At 36.4% G+C, this 23,345-nt stretch overlaps 1 protein-coding gene across 3 annotated transcripts in view; it reads right to left on the reverse strand.

Moving 5' to 3' along the window:
• Positions 1 to 23,345, reverse strand: part of MYH10 (myosin heavy chain 10) — a gene marked incomplete at its 5' end in the record, with an annotated part of 82,522 nt that overhangs the window by 19,313 nt on the left and 39,864 nt on the right. For 2 of the 3 annotated variants that reach the window (XM_083352328.1, XM_083352329.1), the window contains 14 exons: positions 474 to 645; positions 5,703 to 5,826; positions 7,644 to 7,781; positions 7,901 to 8,107; positions 8,637 to 8,768; positions 8,869 to 8,977; positions 9,253 to 9,413; positions 9,505 to 9,574; positions 9,711 to 9,832; positions 10,046 to 10,239; positions 18,655 to 18,769; positions 19,208 to 19,381; positions 20,859 to 21,032; positions 21,458 to 21,610. In XM_083352328.1, the coding sequence (XP_083208454.1) occupies positions 474 to 645; positions 5,703 to 5,826; positions 7,644 to 7,781; positions 7,901 to 8,107; positions 8,637 to 8,768; positions 8,869 to 8,977; positions 9,253 to 9,413; positions 9,505 to 9,574; positions 9,711 to 9,832; positions 10,046 to 10,239; positions 18,655 to 18,769; positions 19,208 to 19,381; positions 20,859 to 21,032; positions 21,458 to 21,610 (2,045 nt within the window). Of the gene's footprint in view, positions 1 to 473; positions 646 to 5,702; positions 5,827 to 7,643; positions 7,782 to 7,900; positions 8,108 to 8,636; positions 8,769 to 8,868; positions 8,978 to 9,252; positions 9,414 to 9,504; positions 9,575 to 9,710; positions 9,833 to 10,045; positions 10,240 to 16,115; positions 16,179 to 18,654; positions 18,770 to 19,207; positions 19,382 to 20,858; positions 21,033 to 21,457; positions 21,611 to 23,345 lie in introns of all 3 variants that reach the window. The other variant, XM_083352327.1, reaches the window with a different exon arrangement.

The following is a 23,345-nucleotide window of genomic DNA, read 5'->3' on the forward strand; positions in this document are numbered from 1 at the left end:
TACATCTTTGAAATAAATGCTGAAAGTAAGAGGAATGCAGGTAACAAAATATTCAGCAATCTTAATCATGTCATCTAATACTGTTGAAATAATCAGCACAGTTGTACAGGTAGTCCTCAACTTATGACCATAACTGGAATTGGAATTTCCATCATTAAGTGAATGACACAATTGTTAAGCAATTATGCATTGGTTTTTGTTTTTGTTTTTTTGCTGGGAATTGGCAAAGAAAGTCACAAAGCTTGATTACATGACTGCTGGAGACTGCAGCTGTCTGTCATAAGTGTGAGCTGGTTGACAAAAACCCAAATTGCAGACATGAGACAAGGCTCCTACAACACTCATAAGTGTGAGTGTAGGTCAAAAGTCACTTTTTCCAAGACCATAGTAACTTTGAACTCTCATCAAAAGAAGGGTTGTGAGTTGAGAAGTAACTAACTATATGTAATGGAATTTTATTTATTTTATTTTACCTGGCAAGGGCAGCCTGCAGTTCTTCCTCTTTCTTGGCAAGTTGGATTTTTAATTCCTCTATTTGGGCCTGCAGTTCTGCAATTTGGTCTTGTAAATCAGTGGTTTCTCCATCAAGCTTCCTTTTTGCTTTTTCTAGTTCTTGGCGAGTCTTTTCTTCTTTTTTCAAGCGTTCTTTAAAGAAACAATAATGATATGGAGGATTTATTTACTAGATGTATATATATCCTGTTACAATCATAGAAGGTTCTTGATGGCACCCAACAGTAAACAAAACACAATATATCAAGAAGAAAAAAACATTATAAATACATTTTAAAAATCTCAAAACAATACATGATGTCAGACCCCAAATGACCTCTGGAAAAGCAGTTGAATTTTTTTTTCAAAAGGCAAATAATGTTAGGGTAAATAAACCTCCAGCAGGAGGCCATTTAAGAAGGCTAGCCCCCATCACACACACACACAAAAACAGATAGGCTTTGCGCCCTATCTCTTCAAAATGGGGGGCAACCAGCTGTTTCCCTCAACACAGTCTAAGCAATTGGGCCAGGTTTATTAGGGAGGTATCCTGCAGGTAACCAAATGTGAAGAAAAGAACGTGCTGTACAAAAGAATGCAATATGTGAAGATAAACTTAGGATCAACCTGCTAAAAATGAAGTAATCAAATAAATTGCTAATTTATAATTTAGAGACAGAGTAACATCAATTCCAAATGAAGAAGTTAATGAATGCTATCTTTCTTCAAAATGGTATCTTTCCAATAGTTACTTATTACAACTACCACAACTGAAGATCATTGGTCATGATGGGATCGTTGTTTAACGACCTAAAGCACATCCCATGGAGAATACCAGAGTACACATCTGGATTATCTAAGAGGAATTTTAAAAATCAATGCAGAGATTATCAAAATAGGTATTTTGTGAAATTTTTAGTGATAGTGATCCTTAAAGACAAGCTAACTTCATCTTGTCTTTTAAAATCCTATACATTTCTCTTCTCTTCAAAGCCCACCAAACTGGAATCAAAATAGTATCTCTAGATTCACTAGGTCGAATGCAGCAAATTAAAAAGGAAAAAAAATATCAATTAATCATTTTTGACTTTATAATACTAGGGCAACTGTTTGGATTTCTACATGAGAGACCATGACATCCTGAACTACTAATCTCCAGAAGGCTTTACTTCTTGAGACAGTTATTACTATCAAAACTTCATCTTGATGTAGTTGGCATGCAAAATCATATTCTACAAGAAACAACAATTTTGTTTTTCCTGCTATCTTTGATGAAACAGAATTTCACCCATTTCAAAAAAAATAATTGTTCCATAGATCATATTCAGTATGCACTCATCTTAAATATTTCTGTTCTAACATCATGAGAGTAAAACTCGAATATTTGGCATGCATACAGCACTGTACCCTCTAAGCACAATCTCACTCTTTGAATCCAGTTTTATTTCCTCATGTTAGGCTCATGCTTTCAGTTAAACGCCCTACAAAGCACATGGTCTTTTTTACCACCCTAGGCTCCCATTTTCCTCTCCAAACACGTACACATAAAAACAGGGAAATCCTCTGCTAAATGTATAATACCTATTCTGTTTCTAGAGAAAAACCAGCTTACTTTTCCCTTGGAAGTCTGCCCATTCCTGACCCCAGGTTCTTCCTGCTTCCCCCGCCTTCTGGCATATTTCCTTCTCCAATTTCCTAAGAGTGCAGCAGTTTCTGTATCTGGTTTATTTTGTTTTCTTCAACACACTTTGACAGGTGACTGAAAAGTATTAGAGTATACTCATGCCTCGTTACCTTTCTCCTTTCCAATTAATGGCCAAGAAGAGCTTAGATAGGGCTTCTTTGATTTTTGGTCTCACAAGGTCGTGTTTTTTTTATTTCCCTGTTTAAATTGGAGATTCAGGCCCCTGCCAGACATTTTGAAGCGTCTGGATGCAATGTGGTATCCATACGTTAGAGCACGGTGTCAAATTCGATCGCGTCATGTGACATATCATGACGTAGCACGACTTTTTTGCCTTTGTGGAGCCGTGGTAGGCATGGCCTGTGTGTGACACATCCGGCCTGCAGGCTGCCAGTTTAACACCCCTGTGTTAGGGGATAGATATTCTTTACCTAATAAAGCCCAACACAGCATCATAATTGTGTTTAAATCACTGGATTTCAATAAGGGAACTCATAAAAGAAGCTGAAATGGGAATGAGGAAAAGCCTACTTCTTATACAGCTGGAGTAGAATCTGGAAGACAAGTTTTAGCATTCCTGATTTTGCTTTTCTTGATGCCTCAAAAAAAAATATGATCACATTCTGAAAAATATTGGATTCCTTTATTTTTATTTCCTATAAATTGGCAAGGGAATATAAGGTAGTTTATTCCTATCTTAAGGTCTTTCTATATTTTTGTATTTTTAGAAAGTATGGACTCATGAGCCAGTTGTTGTTATTCAGTTTTAGCCTATTTGGCTGGAAGTCCTAAATAGAAATATTTATGCAATTAAGTCATTTGCTCATAATTCTGGCCAACAGAATAACTATTCCCAAATTAGGGAACAAAAGTCCGTGAACACATAAAATTAATAGTTTAACTATTAAATTATAATTCCAAGTTACATGTTACATAGCCAAAAATTGTGCATCTAAATCCAAGGGGGGGGGAAGCGTGTTACATGCATAGTTGATATGTGAATATTTGGAGAAATATTTCTTCTCAGAAAATGATTTATAGGGTAGTGCCAAAAGCAGCAGGAAATTGTTATAAACAGTAGGACTAAGAAAAAGAACTCTATTCTAGAATACATGAATTTTTAATTTTTTTCTGATCCTAGAAAAAATCTTAGCATCATTTTAGTATTTATCATAAATATGAGCTATATGGCATTTTTAAATGCCAACTTTGGAGAAGAACAGAGGAGGAGATTGTCACCATATTGGCAGGGACAAATGAGGCAATTGAGGTAACCACCTGCAAGATTCCCTGTCATTCCTTTAATCTTCTATATACTGAGGAAGTGGACAGGGTTCTTTGCAGCAAGATGTTGCCCTCTGTGGGACAAATCTTTGCCCTCTGGCTGTTAAAAGTAACCAAAGAATAATGCCTCATTGAGGGAGGAGCCTTTCTCCCACCTAGACTCAACTCTGAGCCCAATCCCCAGACTGCCCTCTTTAGGCAAGGCTTTGGAAAAAATGATAGGACAGTTACATTATTTATTTATTTATTTTTATAAACCGCCCTTCTCCCGAGGGACTCGGGGCGGTGTACAGAGTAAGGTAGGCAAACATAATGAAACAGTACTGAAAAACAATAAACAAAACAAACTGGGACCCCAATTAGAGCTATCAGGCCAGGCCGGACTGCTGGAATAGGTAAGTCTTCAAGTCGCACCGGAAGGTGCGGAGGTCGGGGGCCATCCGGATTTCAGTTGGCAAGCAGTTCCAGAGGGCTGGCGCACCCACTAAGAATGCCCTCCCCCTGGGGGCCACCAGCCGACATTCCTTGAGCGGTGGCACCCTGAGGAGGCCCTCTCTGTGGGAGCGCACAGGGCGGTGGGGAGTTGACATTGGCAGAAGGTGCTCCCGTAGGTAGTCCGGACCCATGCCATGTAGGGCTTTGTATGTCATTGTTAGCACCTTGAACTTCACCCGGAAGGCAACTGGAAGCCAGTGGAAGCCAACTGGCTTACTTCCTCAATGCTAGCACATGAGAAAGGCCAATAGCTGAATAGCAATCATGAGAAAATAAAGTGCCCCGATGAACAACTCGTGAGTTTTGAAGATTATAGGGGGAAAAAATGACAAAACTCAAACTCTGATTAGCTTCAGGACTGAAAGTGCTATCGCTATAGAGTTTGAAAACAAACTGGCTAAGTTTGATGGACTGGTGGTATTCCCACCAAACAATTCTGTAAACTGAGGATATAGGAATCTGCACGAGCACTTTAACCCATATGTGTAAATCACAAGACCATAATGAAGAATCATTATTTGAGTACTTGCATGACCCTGGACAGAAAAAAAAATCTAGGCTGGCTACAAGACAGAAGAGAGAACAAATGGAATGAAAGTATGTTCCAAGATAACAATAAATGAAAACTATTCTATGAACATATTGACTGAAATCTTATCCAATGTTCATAATTAATGATTAGTTTTACAATGCTTACTGTATGGAAAAAAAAGTTATCTAATACATACTTTTTGAATTTAGAATTAGACACTGATCTGTTTCTGAGTACAATTTCGTAGGGACAAAATGGGGGGGGGGAATCCTCTTGATTGTTATTTTTGGTCTTAAACAGCTAGAGACCTGAGTAAGTGAAATTCATCTTTTTTCATTTAATGTTATTAATTTGTTGATCACTTAAAACATCAGAAATTAAGACTATCCTTGACATATTGAGGCAATCATCTTAAAGAAAGATTCATAAATCCATAATACTAGAGCAATCCAGAATCCAATCCTACTCTGATAAGGAATTTGATATTCTGAATGAACGCTCTTGCTCAAGTTCCTGAGCTATTTGAACTTAGGCACCCAAGTAACTGATTAAGGCAGCTTCTCAACTGTGGTATTTTTCAGTGAAAACTGAAGAACATTTTAGCTGCTTGGACATTCTAATATATTGATCAGAGCTGATTTTAGGTACATGCTTTATGATGTATATTGGAATCTACTGATTTCTTGCAACCTTTTATTTAATTGCAATATTAAATCAAATTTTATTGTATTATTTTTACTTGCAGATGAGTATTTGAATAAACATATTATCATGTTAGTATATACTGTATAGTAAAAGATGATTCTACTGAATATGTCATCTTAGGAGTACATCTTGTCTAACCCTGGCCTGATGGGGGATGGGTTGGGTTTTTATGGTCATTTTTAATATCTGTATTTACTGTTTTTAGTCGGGCATATGTTTAATTTTCTTTTAACTTTTGTATTTTTGTATTTTTTATATATCTGCCCTGTTCACCGCCCTGAGTCCTTCGGGAGAAGGGTGGTATATAAATAATAATAATAAAAAATTTAATATCCCACAATAACAGTTTCAAAACTGACATTACAATTATCTTTTGATTTGGATAAAACAATATGCACTTATTTTTACACTCTGTATAGGAAGCTAAAACTTGCTTCTGTTATTTGGTAGTAGGATACTTTTGGTTTGTCCTATGATTAGCCCCATATAGCAAATTTTGAAACTGCTAACCTTCCAGATCTGTGATTACCATTTCTTGTTTGTTTCTCAGCTTTGCTAAATTTTTAGCTTTTTCTTCTTCTTCAGCCAGCTGTGAAGTACATTCTGCAATTCTGTCCTCCATTAATTTCTTTTCCTAATTGAGTAAAAAAAAAGCAAGACTGAAGCAATATATACATGGGAGTCAAAGAATAAGATACAAACTGTGCAACTGTCATTCCAACCAACCCAATTATAAACTATGGTTATAACACAGTAAGATTCTCTACTATTTTAAAATATTTTGATCCTCCTCACATTTTAGAGCAATTGTTACAGGTTCATAGAAAATGTATTTTATATTTAGTTGTTAACAGACATCTACAAATATGTTTATGTTCTATATGTAGCAGATACAAAATCTATTGATAACAAAACTTCTAGCATGTATTTTATCTCAATCCAATTGCTATCACTAACCTGATTCTTTCTGGATGAACTGAGGCTTTGTATCATGCTGGTTAGGAAGGCTAGGTTTTTAATCCAATTTGAAGAGTCTAAGGTTGGAGGGTCTCAGATCAGCGAAATAATTTCCTGGGTTTTTATTAAATGAGCTTATTCCACCAGTAAATTGGTATGTTTGAGGCATTCCAAGCTACAGCTGGTCATCTTGAAGGTTCTAAAATTATCTGCCATTTGTTTTGAACAATCCATTAAAGTTTTACAAAGCCTCAATTCATCTGGAAAGGATCAGGTTAGTGATAGCAATTGGACTAAGATGGTCATTACCATAAGAAGTCCTTAATTCCACATGCTACACCAATTATAAAACTTGGTCAAAAACAAACAGCAAGAATAATTATTTGTATGATTTGTGACATCACTGCCTGAAGTATGACAACATTTGATAAGGATGATATATGGTTCTAAACATCAAATACTGTATAAGCAATCAGGTATTAAATTTAGGCTATAAGCTCACAAAAAAGAGAGGGAAGAAAGTGTAGTGTGTAGTGTAGCGTAGTAGAGTAAAGCAGAGTTGAGCAGGACAGGACAGGACAGAACACTTTACTGGCAGTGTGTGAGTGGACACAGAAGGAATTTGCCTCTGGTGCGTAAGCTCTCAGTGTACATACGAACAATGAGGTAATATAATCATAAGATATCAATAGGAGAAGGTAGTAGAAAATATGAAAAGGACTTATTGCGTTACATGCCTAATAAGTCAATGTTTCCTAATATCGGTGGTTTGGGGCATGAGAAGATAAAGTAACAGTGATAGAATCCTGGAATGTTTTCCACATTCTTGTTATAAGTTATCTTCATACGGCCATAGCTACTATAGAAAAGCATATTTGTGAATGTCTATGGAGATTTTCAGTCATCCAGGTCACGGTGGTCCCAAAGGTACTTTTTCTTCCCAAAAGGCAGCCTTTTTTGGGGGGGGGAGGCACATTTGGGACATATTTGTGAATGTACAAGATAGATTACTGGAAATAATCAAGTGAAAGTTTAATTCCCTTCACCATTGCCTTTATTAGCACAATAGTTTTAAATGGTTGCTGTCTGCGAAACTTTTCACTGATGATTTAATGGATTCCCATACAGGAAAAAGTCAGGAATCAGTATACAAACATATATTTAATACACAATTCTTTTACTGGAGCAAATTTCCTCTTAAATTCAATGGCCAACCAAAAAGAACTTTCTTTCAAAAAACATAAAGCTACCCGTATTTAGCTTGTGGAGTTCCCTTTATCTATTAAGTACAGTAAATATGCCAGATTTTAATGTTTCAGACAGGAGAGGGTAATATAATAAAACATATTTATGTCTAATCATTGCAGGCTACTTTTCTCCATCTTAAAAATGGCCAGAGATAGCATGTTATCTATAGTTACCATTGTTCATTTACTAGCCAATTTTGGCCACATTGATGCACAGGAGAGGAATACCCTTTTTTTCCCCCCTCACCTTAAGAAATTTGGAGTTCTGGTCTTCCAATAATAAGATTTCTTCCTCCATTTTCTTTATTTTTGCTTCAGCTGTTACCTTCTCAAGCTGTAGCTTCTGTCGAGCTCCTTCTTCCTCATCAAGTTGCTCCTCTAGATCCTGAAAAACAGGGGGGGGGGGGAAAGGTCATAATTATACGGTGTTCATGGAAGAGGCTAATATTCCCAATATTTAGGCAGAGTTTCTAATAATCCCATCATCGCTCCACTGAGCAACACCTGTATGTGTGACTGCATTTTTTTCTTTTCATTCTGAAGCACTTGATTCCGTTCCTCCTCCTCTTCCACCCGGGATTCCAAATCGTGCAGAATTTCTTCCAGCTCTTGCTTCTTGGCAGCCAGGCGAGCTCTCATCTCTTCAGCCTCAGCGAAGAGTTCTGTCTCCGCTTGCAATTGTTCGGCAAGAATGTTCTTCTCTTCCACCAACTACAAGCACAATAAGAAAAATCTTTCAGTCTCTCAGCGTGCTGTCAACAAGCTGAACAATTTGAGGAGTCCTTGGTTCTCTCTGAGCTTTCTTGTTTCCTTGCAGACGTTTCATTACCAAAGCTAGGTAAGCATCATCGGTGCTAGTAGTAGCTGATGTCACCTAGTTTGGGTAGTGGAATTTCTGCAAGGAAACGAGAAAGCTCAGAGGGAGCACACCCAGGACCCCTCAAATCAACTCTGACCTGTAAATATTCCCAACAATCTATCAGAATGTAGCAGCTATTGGAATTGGAGATAGTTTTCCATATTGCAAAAATGACACCAACAGCTCTTAATTTAATACAGCAAGTTAATATGTCATAATAATTTTGCTTAATTGGACAATCAGCCTACAAAACCAATGAAAGTTGCAAAAACCTATTTGTCACAAAAAAAATATTTTCTCTGTTGTAACTTATGTTCAAATCACATTTGCGGGTAAGATGTGGATCATTGGCATTGTATAAATCAGACTGTATATAATGACCTGCTGATGCTTTCTTTCCATCTCTTCTAGTTCTGCTTCCACTTTAATCTGTTTCTCTTTCACCTTTACCAGTTCCTCATCTTTAGCCTGAAGTTCTTCCTCCTGACGAGTAACCTGAAGCAGAGGCTTCACCTACACAATTAATCAAAAGCCACAAGTCCAGAAGTTAATGTCAGTTCTCTGCCTTTAAGAATTCTGTCACATAATTTAGAGATGAAGAACAACCATCTACCTTTGTGAACACTCTCCACCACTGCCAGTGCCTTAACTTCAAATACGCAGCACAATTTCTTTGTAAAACTTTCAATGCGCTCAGTTGCTGCTGCTTCTTAGCAAAAGCTCTAAAGACAAATCAAGAAACCCTTTATATATATATAAAACAGTTGAACATTTCTGCATTTTGTCAATTACCTCAAAATATTGGTTTGATAACAAAACCTGATTAAAGTACGAAGTGATAATAACACTTCTAGATGGAAGGAACTATAACTAAGCAATCAATGAACAAATCATGCACATTACTTTAATGTAGTACTTCTGGTTAACCTAAATCCTTTAAAGGATTTCGCCAAATCTTGTCCATAAGGATTAAAATAATATTACTACATTAACTTACTTTCTGGCCAAGTATCCCCTACAAACAGCTTGGAAGAATATAATGATGTCTGTTATCTTCAAATCTCTTTCTTCTTCTAGATGTGCCAAAACTCCAGCTCGGAAAAAAATCTTGCTCTGGCCAATTCTATACAGGTTAGGATCCAATTCCAGTGCTCTGATCTATGCAAGAGCCAAATCCATTTATTTAACACAGGGAGAAAATAAATGATGAAACATTTTAGATATGTTATATTTGTATATAATAGCTCACCATTCTCTCACAAGCTTGCTTTCCATCCATAAAACCCTTAGGAATTGCATTTGGGGTCAGGATCTCATACCTATGAACCAAACAGAAAACAAGTAGATGTTGGTAAATTCACAGAGATCTATTCTTCCCGGGGGAAAAAGACTAAATGTTAATAAACAACAAAAACAAAGTTACTTGGACAAACTGTATTAGATATATTGAAGTACCTCTGTCTAAATTCTTGGAACACTATCCTGTTTGGAAATCCCTGTCGACAAATCCGTATTCCTTCGAGAACACCATTGCAACGGAGCTGGTCTAGAACAAGATGGGGATCCAGCTTTCCAGCCTAAATACACAGACATTCCTTTCAGCATTTTTTTCACTAAAAGAAATATTAATTGCTAATCACTCAAAAATCAAAGTGCTCCTCAGTATCCATATACAACATGAAATCAAAATGTTTCTATATCTGCAAACAGAGATACATAGCATGACCCCAAAACACACAAGGGGCACTTATTGTATCTAAGTCAAATACAATCCCTGTAACAATACATACCCTCTTCTCATGATTTGGAATTATGCAGCGAACAAAATTTGGGTTGGTATTTCGTAGTGTGGCCATCAGTTTGGTGAGTGATTCTTTGTACAGCTGCCCTACTGTACGGAACATCCCCTTCTTGGTCTTATAAGCTGAGCCAAATGCCGTCTCTGTTATTCCAGTGACTTGATCTAAGCCCACAATACGGTCCACTGCAGGCAACAAGAATGTACAGTTAATTGGTCCATAGAGGATTCAGAAATAAAGACAATTCAGATAAATAAAAGGTGAAATAAATGTTTTTGTGAGACAATATTGAAAGGGGCCATCTGTGCCAAAGCAAATAGGTATGCATGGAAGTAGCCAGACTGAAAGCAATGCGCAAGGCAAAAATACTATAGCTTTGACAATTATGAACTAGAAAGAACAAAAAGTTACTATTTTACTTTTAGTTGCACTACAGCCGTTCCCTTTTTCATAATTAAAATAAATTTTTGACGAGAATCAAGTGCGAGCACAGAATGAATAATGTTGGAAAATTTATTGTATAGCCAAAGCAAATGACTAAATGGATTAAACTCTGCATTAAAGACAAAATATTACCATCCTCCCAGAGTATCTTTGCTTGAAATAAAGTACAGTATTTCCCTATAAAACTGCAACATAAAATATGGGTTTTAGCTTTTTCATTATATTTTCCTATCATATCACAAAAATACTAGTTATGTGGCTTGTCATATTGACATTAATTCAGCTGAAATACCATCAGTTTTCTATGAAGAATAAAACTGAGGAGAATTTGATTTACCGTAATTAGTTCATTCCAATAAAATTAACCTCGAAGGCAACTTCTAGTCTGAGGAGAAATATCAAGCAACTAGAGATATATATTTTGCCCCAGAAATAAAGCAGAAATGAAATAAAGTAGCTGGGGTGGGGACCATCACACTGTCATTCTAAAGAACTGAATATATTGCAGTCTTTTAACATTCCCAGTCACAATAATATGTGCAGTTAAATCAAAATGTACTTAACATGTTTCTTAAATAGAATTAAGAGTTAAGTATCTCTCCTTAATCCGTGAAATGCATTCGTTGTACATCATTAAAAGAAATGAAGGGGGAAGTAAATTACAGTCAGAAAAAAACTAAAACTTATATATCCTAAATATAATAGTTATGGTGGCAATTCATGGTACTAAAGAAATTTATTCTATAACTTTAAAAATCCTGTCTGATTTCAATCTATCAATGCTATGTTTAATCATGGGAAAAATCAACTCTGCAGTAGCAAGTTAACCAAAACTCAAATTAACTAATTGTCATGGTTCCAACAGATGAAACCCTTCCAAAGAAGGGTTAGCAACGTTGACACTAACAACTCAGAATTGTAAACGTATATAATCATTTCAAGTTTCATAAAATATATGATTTGTTTTGTGTGTAGATTTCAGAGACCATAGCAATTTCAAGGCAGTACAATACATAAGCAGATGTCACAATCCCATACTTCATTTTGGTTCTGTAGTAATAATTTAATGCAACAATAATAAATTCAAGTGCATTTACATTCCTTATAAAATAGATTACAAGAAGACTACTATAAAATATTTAACAAGATTTGTAAAGAGTTATAGTGCTAAGGCAGTTTTTTAATACTAATTTTTATTTAAATTTAGATATTCCAGTTTGAGAATAATATAGGTAAAACATAAGTTATAAGTATAGAATTCAAGCAGGCTACGAGAGGAGAGCCAGAACACTGCGTGGGGCAGTTCTAGAGCTAATGGCATGAAATTTTTATTGCCCAGGAAGGAAAGGATCATATGACCCACACTTCTAGTAACAGCAAGCCTCTAAGCTTGCTATTACTAATCTAGTATGCTCTGCCCAACTGCTGACTTTCATACAGAGCACAGCCAGAGGAATGCACACTTTAGAATAAGTGTTAATTCACTTTCCAGATGGTCTAGCAGAAACAGCAGTGGAAGAAGGGTGTCAATATATTTTTCTGGTTCCCAATTGTGCTGATCGACTGGACTGTGACTAGCACCTTTGTTATAACAAAGCAGGAGGAAACCTCATAGCAAATATCAAATTTTACTCAGTTACTGAAGGATTGAAGGAACTTTGCCAGACACCCTGACCATGAGTCCAGATAATAAACGTATCACCAATGTATCTGAACCACACAAAAATAAATCTCTTGGGATAGGAGATGAGGATGCACCATGCTGTAATAAATAGCTTTAAAGATACTGATATTCACCTACTTAGAAATAGAGTAGCATTTCAACTTCCTCATCAAGGAAGAATGGGAGGTATTTTTTTGATAGGAATATTCAATCTGAGGAAAAATAGATTCAGCCTTTATTTAAGTTCTGAGAAGCTGCTAGGAGACATAAGGCTATAGTTTAAAATAGTTCTGACAATCAATAGGCAGCACTCAGTTTACAAATCTCATTTATAAATCCTAGAAATTTTATTACCAAAAGTGAGACAAACTATCAAATAAATAGAATTACTTATCAATTTTCAAAGAAAAAGTGATTTAAAACATTCAGCTGGGAAAACCCACAAAAATTCTAAAAAAATAAAAGTCTAAAATCCTGGTTTGGCCCAATTGTATATCATATTCATACCATGAGTATACCATATATCACAACATCAAACCACCTTATAGGAATATATGTGATAAGCACATTCACAAAAATGGGATTCGTACGAAGATGGGGACACTAGAACAAAGCTACCCTATAACAGCCAAGAAAGTTGAATATCAGAGTCTTGAAGAAGCAGGAGCAATTGATTTCACAGAATCAAAATTAGAAAAGATTATGAGAATCATTAAGTCTCTACAATGTGTGTGAAAACCAAACAAACCATTTGCAAGAGGCGACTACTTAGCTTCTTCTTAAAAACCTCCAGAAGCAAACAACCTTCAGAGGTAGACAGTTCTACTGTTATATGCATTTGAAGAAACCTAACTTTTTATGCTTTTGGGAAAACTTGTCTTTGGAATATATTTCACATGGTAAGAAGTATACCAAATACCTCCCATAAACGTTTTGTAAGCACTAAAACTTGTATCTCTAATAGGCACTACTGTATACATGTGTGATAATTAGATACGATGAGACTTCAAATATTCTCATCCTAAATTGGAATCTAATACATTAGTGAGAAAAAATATTTAACTGTGCCTCGCTGTTCTGTTTTGAATGACTGAGGACAAATATGGGTAGCTAGACTCCATTTTGCTTTGTTCTAAAGACATAAATATACTGACGCTGAGCTTGTCGATCAGATGGTCGGCAGTTTGGCGGATCGAATCCCGAGTGCCACGTAACAGATTGAGTGCCTGTTACTCGTCCCAGCTTCTGCCAACCTAGCAGTTCGAAAGCACGTAAAAATGCAAGTAGAAAAATAGGGACCACTACAGTGGGAAGGTAACAGCGTTCCATGCGCCTTTGGCATCTAGTCATGCTGGCCACATGACCACGGAGACGTCCTCGGACAAGCACTGGCTCTTCGGCTTTGAAATGGAGATGAGCACCGGCCCCTAGAGTTGGAAACGACTAGCACGCATGTGCGGGAAACCTTTACCTTTACCTTTAAGAAGGATAACTAGTTACTTTGTGGATTCTTATTTTGTCTTCATTGAAGCTCTAGTTCAAGAAAAATTTATTCCACTTAAGTATGATATATACAGTATATACAGTATGTCCTGAAGTTCCAGCATTCCTCATCCTGTCACTAGAACTACAATTAGAATCCTGTCACTAGAACTACAATTAGAATCAGAATATAATTAGAATTAGAATCAGAATAGAACTGGTAGAGACCTTGGAGGTCTTCTAGTCCAGCCCCCTGCTCAAGAAGGAGTCCCTATATCATTTCAGACAAATGGCTGTCCAGTCTCTTCTTAAAAACCTCGTGTGATGGAGCACCCACAATTTCTGGAGACAAGCTGTTCCACTGGTTAATTGTCCTCACTTTTAAGAAGTTTCTCCTTAATTCCAGGTTGCTTCTCTCCTTGATTAGTTTCCATCTGTTATTTCTTGCCTTGCCTTTGGGTGCTTTGGAAAAATACTACTTCAGTGATCCTAAAATTTTGGGGAGACTCAGAACTGATATATATATTGGACCTAAAAGCTACGACCTTTCTCGTGTCCCCTAATGTTCTAACATCAAGGTTCTTCTGTCAACCAAGACAGGAATGTTAATTTGCAGCCAAGTCAAAATTTATTTATTTATTTAAAACATTTATAGTGACAGTGTCATGGGCATCAACACATTTATAACACCCATTGGCAATATTCATTTTTTATTAGAACCCACGTATGTGGATGTATACACATATATCAGTGGCCTCCAACCATGGCGGCCCAGTGGGGGGGAAGAGGAATTGGGCTGTGAGAGCAGCGGGCTGGGGCACACGTGCATGTGCAGCTTGACTTGTGCAAGCAGCAGGCCGGTGCACACACATGCACTTGCAATTCAACTTGTGCAAATGGCAGGCCTGTGTGCATGCACAAGCACACACAGCTCAACTTGCGCAAGTTGAGCTTTGCATCTGTGTGCAGGCACGCCAGCCCACTGCTCATGCAAGTTGAACTGTGTGTGCATGCTGGCCCACATTCGAACAGGCCAGTTCCAAACAGACCATGACCTGATAATGGGTCGTGGCCCAATGATTAGGACCCTAACATACACAGCTGGCCAAAAATTTACAAGATCGCAAAAAAGTATTTTTTTGGTATTTTTGCAATGAATCATAGAAGGCTTCAGACAGGAACATCAAAATTTCATGAGATTATAACTTCACACTAAAGGTTACATAATGTCTTGAGAAGTGAAAGCTGATATTTCATGTGATTTGGAACTTTTACCAAATCTGAGCCATCTACTTCTTTCTCCCTGTTTTTATTCATTGGTTCCCACAGCTGAAATGCTATTAGCCTCCTGAGAAGAGATTTTAATTTTTTTGCACGAATAAAGTGTTTGTTGGTATTCTCCACAGGAACCATTCAGTGATAAAAAATGCCTACTTATTCACTGTTTCAGATTTAGCAAAATACTTTTCTTCTTTAGAATAAACAATAAAAGAATTTAAAATATTATTTTTAAGCTAAATCAATTAAGGAAGAAATAAAAATTAAGAATGTATGAATTAGCAGTAGAGTACAACAAGACACAATGAGACAGAAAGAAACAGCCAAGTAGCATCAGGTATAGAGATAAAAATGTAAATCACATGATTTTCCCCTTCCTGGATAATAGAGATTAATCTACTGTTGATGAACCTACTGTTCATCTGAAACTGAGCACATAATATTTTGCTGCACTTCTATTAATGGTCCTTGATGAGTTTTCCTGGTAGCAATGGAGCGCAGCAGGACCATTTTAATTTTCCAGAATCCCTCAAAGCAGGGATTCCCACTGTGATTCATAACCCAGAGAGTTATGAGCAATAGGCTACCATTTTTAAAAGTCCAGATTGTATTTATGCAGACAGCTTAAACACTATCAAATTGTGCTCCAGCTTTGCCCATGCAAGGCTCAAAAGATTTGACAACTCTGGTGATATACAGATTAAATTAGTAGCTTTGTTAATGTAAGGAGGGATGAGTACAATATCAGGGGTCAAAATAGCAAACTTTTGACTTAATGGCTTGTGAAATTAAAACCTGTTTGCTGCATAGCACCAAATTTTCAAATGTAGCATATCACATAAAGACAAATAATGCTGTTTTATTTGTATAAATATAACATGGGATAACAACACTTCTAAACTGAAATATCCAAAATTATCAAAAGTGTCAGAAAAGCAAGCTCATGTTTTAAAATGCAGCTACTCACTTGCAAAGCTTTTTCAAAGTGCAGTAGAAAAAAATGAGACTTTTTGATGCAATAGCAACTGAATAGTAGGCACACAAGAACACTTGCCTTGTGCAGATAACACTAAGACTAGGATGAAATGAAAAGTTCATGCTGGCCTATAAGCAAAAGGAAAAAAAACCCAATATTTTTCCTATAGGTTCAAGTCCTGCTTTTAGGAGCCCCGTTTATTTTTGTCATACATTCACCTGGTGCATCAGGAAAACCAGGAACATTGTCATAGAAAGAGGCTCTCTGAATATTGTGAATGTCTGTGGCACAGAAACAGCAAAAATAAAAAGCAGATATAGAAGACAATCCAGTTAGTAAAAAACCACCACTCAGAATTTCAATGAAGCTTTAACAATATACTGTATATAGTCTATTAAGGGAATTAGGAGTAGTGTATTCATTTCAGAACTCAAAAGACTAATAGCTGGTTGCAGCAGCAATTAGATATGAGTAAACATTAGCCTGTATAAAAGAGTCACCTCAGCTGTTTATCGATAAAGGGTTTAGTGCAAAATATCCACATATACTCAGAATTAATTCACAGGTCTTCAACATGAAATATTGTTAGAACAATGAGGCATTTAGACCAGCATCCTATGCTTACAACATGACATGGCGATAAATAAATGCATGCAACACTCATGTACTATCAAAGAAATGGAAAGATAACACAAAATGAATTATAGGTTTCATCATATATCCATGACAAGTGCAAATATGTTGGCTATTTCTAACATACAAAATCTTTCTAAATGGCTGTTCAAATGAAAAATGCTATGCTATAATTATTAGATACTTATGAACCTACCTTCTTAAATCCATGTGTGTTCAAAAGCAATCTTTGATGTGTTTATCTTAATTAGAAATAAAACTGTAGCACAATGTTTTAATAAATATATGATTCGGGTGCAGAGTATGCAACACTGTATATACCATTTTGGTCACATCTCAAAAAGATATCGCAGAAATGGGCACTGTCCTTTTTTGTACACAGTTATTAAAAGACTAGAATTACCTTACAGTAAAAGGTTGTAACATTTCAACTTTTCCTATTTGAAAGTAAAGTAAGCAATACAATAGGGGCTTACAAGGAAAATATGAAAGAAATCTCTTCCCCAATCATACTAGAGGTTGGGGTTATTTCATGAATTTGAGTAAGGATGATACAGATCTAAGAAAATAAAATATCTCACATAGCATAATTGACCTCTGAAATTCAGTATCACAGAATGAGTTATCAGTTACTAAACCAAATGGATAGAAAAGGATTTAGTCAAAATCATGAAAGGTAACAATTTCACACATGATATGCTAAACTACCTCGAATATCAGAAGAAGCATACAATACTCCCTTGTTTTCATATCTTTATACTTGGACACTATAAGGAGAACAGTTGATAATGCCTATTGTGAGAAGGATATTAGAAAGATTTGTGGCCGACATAATTGTTGTACTATTAATGCAACATAAAAGTAAGTAGTAAAGTGATAACTGATACCTCAGTCACATTACTTTATACTCTAAAAACTCTTTTCAAAGCATGCTTGTGTTAATCATGTTCATTATCTTAGCAATTTGCGAAAACCCTTAGTGTACTATCTTGCAGTCCAATAACTTAGTTAAATAAAAACACAGCTTGCAGCCATTTCATTTTATGGAAAAACCAGGCTACTTTTTAATTAATAGTGGCTGAAACCACAGCTTTAATTTTAGTGATTGTTATAAAGGAGCAAAGCTGTTTTATTTGTAATGGAATCTCTCAAGATTAATCTGAAAGAGCCTTGGTGGAGCAGTGGGCTAATGCCTCCTTAAGTAACACCAGCTGCCTGCAATTAGTGCAGGTTCGCATCCCACCAGGCTCAAGGTTGACTCAGCCTTCCATCCTTCCAAGGTAGGTAAAATGAGGACCCAGATTGTTGGGGGCAATTAAGCTGACTTTGTAATAATGCCGCTTGGGGTGTGTGTGAAAGCCCTAATAAGCAGGCATATACATAGAATGAAGGTTACTGCTAAGCTTGTAAGCCACCCTGAGTCTTCGGAGAAGGGCGGGATATAAATGGAATTTAAAAAAAAATAGTAAGCAATTCTATTCAAATACACAATTATCTAGCAGTCTGATGCATGAACAAAAAAAATGCAGCTAACCATAATGACACAACTATAAATGAAATAACTGTATGGTATAGCAGAGTATCTGATTGCAGGTAGTCCTTGATTTACAACTATTCATTCAGCGATCAAAGTTACAAAGGCATTGGAAAAAGTGGTTTATATATGTTCTAACACACTTGCGATCCCTGAAACATCCCTGTAGTCAGATGTTGCAATCTAGGTACTTGGCAACCAGTATGTATTTATGATGTCACCTTATTGGGTGAGCTGGGCAGCATATAAATTTAATAAATAAATGATAGTTGCAGTGTCCAGGGGTCACATGATCACCATCTGCAACCTTCCCAGCTGGCTTCTAACAAGCAAAGTCAATGGAGAAAGCTAGATTTGCTTAACCACCGCATGATTCATTTAACAACCGCAGCAAAAAAGACAGTAAAATTGGGATGGTCATATGATGACTCTCTTAAGAACTGCACTGCATAGTGATGAAAGTCCTGATCCCAATTATGATCCTAATCAACGACTATCTGTACAAATTTTGGTAAGCAATATTTGAGCAAGCACATTGTAGTTTGGCTACATAGAATTATATCTTTCCTGAGTTTGGAGCAGATTCTTACCATCTTTCCAAAGTTCTGCAACAAATCTGTCAGAAGACTGGTGCAGAAGAGTTGCCACGTTATCATTCAGTGGGTCCATATTTTTCATTAGCCATTCATCTGCCTTGTAATCCACCTGGAATGAAGGGGAACTTAGTAAATCTCCTGAAACTAAACTGTTTCTGCTCACATCAGTAGCTTCAAATGCCTCTATTCACTGGAGTCATTTTCAATGAAATCCTTTTAGATTAATAATAAATGCATGGCTATCAACAAGGTCAACGGAGGGAGAACAGCTATTAGACAGAGTTCCATCATCACACAATATTAAATACAGTAATTGACATTCCAAAGATTATTGACTTTAAACAGAAACAGATCTAGAAATCTTTGTCAATCACATTTTATTTGTTTAGATCCTTTTAAAAAATGTTTTAGTTACTTTTTATAATCATGATTATGTATGAAAATTAGAAGTCAAAACAGCTAAGGACTCTATTATATTTAAATTCCAACAATCTCTTCAAAGGGAAAGTCTGAAGAATAGTTACACTTTACAATGGTTATTTCTTACCCTTCCTGCATAATGGATAATGCAGAAGTCTGCCTTGTCCTTCAGCTGCCGAGGTTTTTGGAATTTGGAATGAGTACCTTGTTCTTGGACCAGTTTTTCTACAAAAGTCTTGTCAGTTGCTTTAGGGAACCAGCATTCTTCATCCAGCAAAGCCAATACACCAGGAGGGTTAGCCTAATTAAAAATAAAAAATAATACATACATTATTACTATTTATTTCCTTCTCATATTCACCAAATATGGGAAAATACAGCTAAAGCAGAACAAATTGTATGTATGAAAATCAGAAAGATTTCTATTTTAACAGGCGGTAAAGACAAAATAAGGTTAAAAATAAGAGAAAATAAGATGGCTTTATTCTAATTTATCACCTGTTGAAATAGAAACTCCAAGGAGCTCACTCACAATTTATTGTAACTGTTATCGTAGCTATAACAATATTTGTTATGATGTATGATATATAATTAAAACTGTCAGAACATAAATGGTTTCATTAATGTTTCTTAATGAACAAGTAGTGCACAAAATATATTTTTGTGAGAATCAGACTCAATTTTACAAATGATACTTTGTAAATATTAAACCAACTGTAAAAAGACTGCACAGTAGAATAGCTACATTTTGGATCAACAGTCACCAGGTTTTCTGGCTTGGTGGCTGGGAGGAGAGGGGGAAAGGGGATAGTTCCCTATGAGTGGCAGGAAGGCACGCGCAAGTGTGCGCAGCTCCATTTTTGTGAGCAGTGGACGAATGTGCCCACTGCTTGCATGAAGGGAGCTTTGTGTGTGAGGGCAAGCAGCCACTATTTCCGTGAGGGGAGATTTGCACACAAGGGCAAGCACTTGCACGGCCCGGTTCCGAACAGGCCAGATTTGATATAAGTTTTGTTTCATAAACCACTATGAAATGTTCATTTTTAACTAAACAATCTGAATATGTTAAAATGTTATAATAATAATAATAATAATAATAATAATAATAATAATAATAATAATAATAGTAATAATAATAATAATAATAATAATAATAATAATAATAATAATAATAATAATAATAATTTAATTTTTATACCGCCCTTCTCCCGAAGGACTCAGGGTGGTGTACAGGGCAGTACAATAAAATACAATATATAAAAATTAAAAGAAATATTAAATACAGTAGCCCAATTAAATAGATTAATACAAAATGTTAAAATACCCCTAAACCCATCAGACCAGGCCGGCTTGTTCAAATAAATATGTTTTTAGGTCACGTCGGAAGGAGCGAAGGTCGGGAGCCGTCTGGAGCTCCACCGGTAAACGGTTCCAAAGGTCTGGCGCGCCCACAGAGAACGCCCTCCCCCTGGGGGCCGCCAGTCGACACTCTTTGACCGACGGCACCCTAAGGAGGCCCTCTCTGTGGGAGCGCACTGGACGAAGGGAAGTTGATGCCGGCAGCAGATGCTCCCGTAAGTAACCCGGACCCATGCCATTTAGGGCTTTATAGGTCGTAAGTAGTCCAAAAGGTAGGACTGCTAATCAGAAAATAAGAGAAAATGTGGGGGAGGGGGAACTTTGGTAGAAATAACCCATAGATTCAGTTTAGCAAGTGGGAATATCTTGCCTGAGAAAACTACCAGCTGAAATTGAACGGTATGGATATAAGAACTTACAGGTCGTTCAATTAAATCAATGCAGGGTTGTAAATCCAGTCCAAAGTCAATAAAATTCCATTCTATGCCCTCCCTTTGGTATTCTTCTTGTTCCAAGATAAACATGGTATGGTTGAATAACTGCTGCAGTTTCTCATTGGTGTAGTTGATGCACAGTTGTTCGAAAGAGTTTAACTGAGAAAGCAATCAAGAGAAGTAAGTTTTAATTGTACAGCTTTGATATTTACTATATTGTAAGAATATTTTAGACAGCAGATTATTTATTAAATGTTTTAGCCAAACATCAGCTGGAGGAGTATGCATCAAGAAAATGTCAGACATGTAAGCATGCAAGCCCATCTCACTGAGAATTTCCTAAGTCAGCATACGTGCCAGATCAAATTTCAAGCCTCCAAGAAATGTAATCACAGATGGCATGCAGACTTTTAATGGTATATTGCAGTCCTGATTCAGTTCACTATCTTTTAGCATAAAAAAATTCTTGCAGAAATTTATAATACGATATACACAACTGATACTACGGATGGATAATGTCTGGCACTGCAAGTTAACAATAACATTTGATACGCAGTGGAAGTGTTCAGTTCTGCTTTGTTTACCTCAAAGATTTCAAATCCAGCAATATCCAAGATGCCAATGAAGGAAGCTCCCTGCCGTTTAGTTCTGTCCAAAGCTTTGTTAATACGGTGAACAAGCCAACGGAAAAGACGTTCATATGTAGCTTTTGCCAATGCCTCTACAGCAAAGTCTGCCTTTAGAAGGGAAGGAGGAGAAATCATAGCTTATAACGTACAAAGATGAGAAGTAATGCTTTACTGCAAAAAAAAAAATCTAGCACAATAATTCTGGAATACAAAAGGTACAAAGGAATTAAGTTGCATTGAACAAAAAAAAGATAAAAGTATGCACTAGATGTTGTCTAGTTTTGTCATCTGTATAGCTCTTATTGAAAGTAATTGCTTCGGATAAATTCAAAATTAATACTGGACTACTCTGAAGCTGTTCAGAACATTTACAAAGACAAAGTCAACAGAGAGGCAGTATAGTTACTGAAAACTGCAGCATCCAAAGGAGAAACAAAATAATTTCTTTCGTATATTTCCACTCACACTGCTTTTAAGAGAGGAGAGTGTACTTAGAAAAAGTACACTGCACTTTGCGTGGGAGAGGGGCCACAGGAGCAACAAAACTGTTCTAGGCAGCATGAATTACAGATGCCTGTTACAGGTGGTCATTCTTTAATGCCTTCTTATTCAGCAATTGTTTCAACTTATGAAGTGCTGAATGAGAGGTAATTACAGCCTGGTCCTTGTACTTAGTCCTTGTACTTATGGCTGTCGTAGCTTCCCTGTGGTCATATGAGTGTGATTTGCAACCATCCCTGCCAGCTTCTGACAAGCAAAGTCAATGGAGAAGCTGGCAGGAAGTTGCAAGCTATTGTCAACGATGACAACCATGATTGATGGAACTGCTGTCATTAAGCAGCAGTCACATTTGACTATGTTGCTAAATGATGGGAGTTTCTGGTCCCAATTAACATTGGTTTTTTATTGCAAATTTTATTATTTAAAACTTTGGACAAGGTGTTAACGGTCTGACATTCCTTCTTGTCTTACATCATTTTTGTGTTTTATATACATTTTATATACATATCATTTATATGCAATTATACAATATTCAATCTTATCGACCACCTTATTCTAGTAATGTGTGAAATCAGCATCTTGTATTTCTCTATTGAGACCTTCCTTTCTGTTCCCACCATAGGTAAAACTTATTCTAAATTTTGTAATAATCTGACTGATCTTTATTTTTCATTTCCAAAGTTAACTTGTCCATTTCTGCGCACGCTCATATTTTATTTATCACTTCACTCTAGTCAGATATTTCACTATTTTTCCATTTCTGGGCGAACGTCATTCTCGCTGCTGTGATGATGTGTATTATTATATATAACTCTTCTCTGGTATGTTTCTCTGTTGTTATGCCAAGCAGGAAAAATTCTGGTCTATAATCTACTCTCCGTCCTGATATTTCTTCTAGCCATATCCATATCCTTTGCCAATACTTTTGCGTCTTATTACAGGACCACCAAACATGAAAATAAGTGCCTAATTCTTCAGAACATTTCCAGCAACTAGGGGATATTGTTTTGTACATTTTGGCTAATCGTGCTGGAGGGAGATGCCACCGGTAAAACATTTTATATAAATTTTCTTTGTAAGCTGAGGCCAGCGTTATCTTTTTATTTCTATCCCAAAGAGTTTGCCATATATCAAGATCGATACCATGTCCCAAATTTTTAGCCCATATCAGCATTGGTTCTTTAACTTGTTCCTCAGTCATTTTATACCCCAATCTATACAATTTTCTTATTTGTTTCTCATCTGGCCCCAATAAGATTTTATCCAATGCAGTTTCTTGAATATTTATCCCCCACTCTTTCTTATCTTTCCCATATTGTGTTTGTATCTGTAAGTAAGCCCA

This window comes from Vipera ursinii (assembly GCF_947247035.1).
Source record: "Vipera ursinii genome assembly, chromosome: 2".
In the NCBI taxonomy this organism is placed as follows: Eukaryota; Metazoa; Chordata; class Lepidosauria; order Squamata; family Viperidae; genus Vipera; species Vipera ursinii.